The 5,206-nt window shown below is 35.2% G+C and overlaps 1 protein-coding gene across 1 annotated transcript in view; it reads right to left on the bottom strand.

The window, feature by feature from the left end:
• Positions 1 to 4,920, bottom strand: part of DLG1 (discs large MAGUK scaffold protein 1) — a 392,072-nt gene extending 387,152 nt beyond the window's left edge. The window contains exons 1-2 of the mRNA XM_007957092.2: positions 4,902 to 4,920; positions 4,079 to 4,210 (exon numbers count right to left, since the gene is read on the bottom strand). Coding sequence (XP_007955283.1) covers positions 4,079 to 4,210; positions 4,902 to 4,920 — 151 coding nt within the window. The remainder of the gene's footprint in view (positions 1 to 4,078; positions 4,211 to 4,901) is intronic.
• Positions 4,921 to 5,206: the final 286 nt, after the last annotated feature.

Genomic DNA, 5,206 nt, shown 5'->3' with positions numbered 1-5,206 from the left:
AAAAAAAAAAAAAAAATTCTGCTTACAATAATTTTTACATTTGAAACCATCCTTCAAGGATACTGCCAGGCATGAGAGCTAGACAATGATTTCCATATTTTATTGAATCAAAGATATTATAAGATATACCATTATTTCATGTTTCACTAACAATGCAAAACACTACTAATTAAACAATGACTGCAATTCAACTTCAATTTGAAGTATTAAAAAATTAGTCTTAGAATAGACATTCTGTCTCTTAGAATGATCTCAAGGTACCAGAAACCTAACCTGCATATCCTCTACACAGGAGAAAATCATTATTATTACAATACCAATATCCCTAGAAGGTCTTACAACAAACTTTCTTAACTGCATAAAAAGTCAGTACAAAGGATCAACAAATAATACTGATTGCAAGTCCAAAGACACTTAATATCTTAAGCAAATAACTACGTAATTCACAATAGCCTAAGTACCAAATGATTTCCAAACTCAAGAAAGAGGTCAAGAACCAAAGCACCAAATGATTTTTAAACAATGTGGGTCATCAGGATCTATGTCTCCTTTAACTCTATGGTCCACAGGTACTAACTCAGAAGGCAGAAGCTACCTACTAAAGAAAAGGCAGCTGATTCAACATTTTTTCAGTACATACTAAGGACACAATGGACTCTTGATTTAGCTTGGGGCAACTTACAGACTTAAAGTATACTGTGACATGTGACAAAGAGAAAGGTAAAGGTATAGAGTAAACAGAAAATCTTATTGGCCCAGACTGAGAAAGACAATAAAAGTTAATGAAATAATCCAATTTCAACAAACACACGAAAATGTATTTATTCAGTGTTGCCAATAATTCAATTACAATATAAAAATACAAAAAACCTCTACTAACTTTTACTCATTTCAAAACTCCTAGAATCTATTACTTTTCTTACAGCTAAAATTTAAAACTGTATCCTTTAAACATAACATATGTTGTTGTTGTTATGTGCCATGGAGTCAAACCTGACTCATAGCGACCCCCTCCTTGGGTTTCCGAGGCAGTATCACTACGGAAGTAGATTGCCCAACCTTCCTTCCGAGGAGTGGCTGGTGGATTTGAACCGCCAGCCTTCTGGTTAGCAGTCAAGCACCTTAGGCACTACACTACCAGAGCTCCCACATAAAATATGTATAATCTAAACATCCTAGTAAATTCATGACCAATTAATTTGTATAAGGCAAATAAGATTCACAAATATAAACTTGGTAATTAAAAAACTCTATTAAAATTAAATTATGCATAATAACAAATAACACATTCAAAATCTAAAACAAGGCAGAATATGACAAAAATCCCTTTAACCATAGCAAGTCCACCCCAATTTTGGGGGAAAACTACAAAATATAGCTGTTTAGTTACTTCACTCACCATTTAATTTTCTTAAGTCACAGCTGTCACGCACAGAATTTATCCACACACAAACACACATATACAAAATACACGCATATACATGGAAACAATTAGTCCAAGCAACTGGTACACCATGTGATTTTTACCCTATATGACCAGGAGACCAGAAGAACTAGATGGTGCCTGGCTAACACTGTCAACCACTCGAAGGTGGAGCTATGTAGGAGATCCTGGAGAGAGTGGGAGAACAATGTGGAACAAAACTCAAAATCATATAAAAAAGAAAAAAAGGGACCAGGTTTGCTGGTCTGATGAGCCTGGTGGAACCTTTGAGACTACGGCCCCTAGTTCTCCTTCAGGTCTGGAATTGAACCTACTCATGTGGCTTCCAAACAAAAGACAGACAGACAAGCTGAACATTTACATTAGGGAGATACACTCCCTGAAGAGAGCAATCATGGGAGAACAGAATGGCTGTGCATGCACAGGGAAACAGCTTGGGAAGCAGGAGTGCATGGAAGGAAGGATACAGAGAAGAGGTGGCTATGGGGAAGAAGTGGGAGGGGAGCTTTTGCATTGTGGGAGATTACAGTCAATGTCATGAGACAAAGTATATGTGAACTGCTGTATGGAAGATGAATTTGCTCTGTAAACTTCCATCTAAATCTCATTAAAATTTTAAAAAATATATACATGCATATATATATATAAAGACAGTAAATAAGAACATACAAGTCACATTATTTTTTTTCTAAATTAACAGTGGCCCTAATACATAAACCATTCCTAGGTTTAAAAGTGATTGAGAAAACCAAATAACTGAAAAATTATTTTCTCCCTTTTTTGTTGCTTTGTCAGAGGAATACAATTTTTTTCCTTTTTTAACTGTAGTTTGGGTGAAAGTTTACAGAGCTTATTAGTCTCCTATTCAACAATTTACACACTTTTTGTTTCATGACATTGGTTACAATCCCCACAATGTTATGGCACTATTCTCACTTCCTGCCTAGGTCCCCCATTTCCATTCATCCTTCTTCTCTGCCTCCTCCTACCTTCTGAGTGTTGTTTTTGGGTTAATGCTGCCCTTTTGGTCTGGTATAATTGACTATACTGAGGAGTACATTCTTCTCCAGTGTTATTATTCACTTCATAGGTCTATCTATTGCTTGGCTGAAAGTTGATCCCTGATGGTGGGTTCAGTTCCAGGCCAGAAAGTGTCTAAGAGCCACATTCTTGGGGTTCACAGTCTGTATCAGACCAGTAAGTCTGGTCTTTTTTATGATTTTGAATTTTTTCTTCCTCTCTGTCCAGGATCTTCTATTGTGATCCTGATCAGAGTGGTCGGTAGTGATAGCCAGGCACCATCTAGTTCTTCTGGTCTCAAGGTAGTAGAGGAGAGGAATCCAATTAGATCATCCACTTTGACCTTAAACCTCAGAGTTCAGAAATGCAAATGTGAAAAAATGTCCACCAGTTTAAACAAAAATGGCAAAATGTAGATAATTTTTTAAAATGGGTTACAGGTTCATTGTATAGTTTATTTTTGTGTGTATTTTTAAAAGTCTATAATAAAATTAAATTTTAAAAAATTATTCAAGTATATCAAGTGGGTCCTCTTAAAAATCTCTTTGTATTTCTAAAGCAAATTTAGTAGACAGCATCAATTTACCAGTAAGTTATTTAACAGGGTACACTAACTTAAAGGTAGTCTACTGTTCACATTAACAATTACTGTCAACAGATAAATATATGGCCATCTCTGCCTGAGAGTTACTGAGAAAATAAGTATAATGCAATGAAGTATATGCCTTATTTTAAAATGCTATATAGCTAACAACTTATTTTTAAAATTTCATTCTTAGAATTGGAAGGGATATATCTAGTTCAGTGATTTGAAAACTTTTCAAGATACACAGAGAAGAGGGCGAGGACACCTTGTTTACGTATCATAGCTAGTGTACAAAATATAAGATTTTGTTAAAAATGATCTAACTCTTAAAAAGGAGGGGTGGTTTAAAAAGCAGTTCTATTTCACCACCCACATTCTACAGCTAACATAGTGGCCTAGAAAATGTTAGATGACTCGTATCAGTTTATTCAATTAATGGCAGTGTCAGAAACAGAATTCAGAATGCTTGACTACTAATCAGGTTCTTTTTTAAAAAAACTGTACAACCATAAATTTAATTACATTCAGAATAAAACTCTCCCTCAATTTTCTTTTATGTAAAATAAAATTACTAAGATAATGTTCCAATCTAAAATTATGACTCCAAGAAATCAAAGTTCAAACAGGAGTCCACATTAAGGGGATGGATGCTATTAAATATAGCAGAACCCTTCAGGGTTCCTGAGAATGGCAAGCCAAATGGAGAAGCAAACTAACAATTCACTTAACTGCCTTCTGAATCCTGAAACATTTGTGCAACTTCTCCCTCCATCTTTTAATACTTAATGCTAAAATATTAAACATAGTTATCAAAGACCACTGAAATAATCATGCTGGAAATTATTCATGTTATTAGATATTTTTGGAAAAGATACTCGCTGATCAGAAACATATACCTAACTGAAGACATTCAAGTTGTTGAGTATCTCATGGAGTACATCATTCTCTTTGATTTAAAATAACAGAATTCAGAGGAGGATTAAGCCTAACAGACACATAATGGTCACAAGCAAAGTTTAAATTCTCACCTATTAAAGCCTGAAAGAGGTTGCTCTGAAATATGTTAATAACCCTTTCTATGGAACTTCTGAGCTGTCTGTCCTCAGTTTGGCTTAGTTTCGAACGATATTCTTCCAAAAGGTGCAGTGCTCTCTGGGTATCTGAGAGAGAAAAAGCAGGCTGATTAAAAGGATATATTTACAACAAAGTATTACACACTAGCTATGCAGACAAATGATTCTGCAAAATACCTCAAAAGTTCCCAAAATCCTCCAGGTCAACTGGTATTATTAGGTACATGTAAATATATAGTCCCTAGGAAGATCAAAAAAAATTTTAACCACATGTTATCTAACATGTGAAAAAAAGCAGAGGGTGAGTAGTTTCTAATACATGTGTACTGTTAGCAAAACACAGTAAAAGATCAAAGTATTATCAACATAGTTCAGATTACCTGATATGCAAAAAGAAGATTATCTACAATTTGTCATTATAATTCAAATCCTAAATATTTTCAAAATACTAGTACTTAGTATTCCACATCTGCTCAAAAAAAATAGTGGTTAGTAAGGAGAAGGTGACATACTGAAATACCAATTCGGAGTTTTTAAAAAGATAGCTCAGGGGAAAATATTTATTGCCTCTCTAGTAACAGGAGAGCTGTCAATTAAGGAAGTTTAACAACATTTAGGTATTTCTTCTGAAATTATGTGAAGCTTGAATTCTCTAAACAGTAAAGCTAAGACCGTCTCATCAAAGTTAAACAAATATTTTGAAGTTTAACAATCACAAAACAAACGTACAGAAAAGCAAGTGACACCGACATGAGAGAGTTCCGAAATAAATTCTCACCTTGCTTCCGGACCGGCATTTTTCTCCAGAATCAGGAAGAGGGCACAAACCTCTGAAAACACAAACAGAAAGAAAAAGAACAGAGATGTGGTTAAACTAGCATTTCTCCCTACACTTCAAGTCGAATAACTCCCAGCCCCATTTGAACAGCCCACCTAGCAAAGTTTTTCCAAGTAAAGGAAGGGACTCAAAAGCCTACGCTGTCAGTCAATCTAGAAAGCTTTTTCCGTGGGGGAGGGGGCACCCCTGCAAATTAAGAGCAGACAGAAATGCATTCTTGCAAATTCTCTCCGAAAGCTTCTGCC

Source organism: Orycteropus afer, unplaced genomic scaffold (assembly GCF_000298275.1).
Source record: "Orycteropus afer afer isolate SDZICR_OR568_19922 unplaced genomic scaffold, OryAfe1.0 scaffold00703, whole genome shotgun sequence".
Taxonomy (NCBI): Eukaryota; Metazoa; Chordata; class Mammalia; order Tubulidentata; family Orycteropodidae; genus Orycteropus; species Orycteropus afer.
This window is presented reverse-complemented; position numbering and strand designations above follow the sequence as displayed.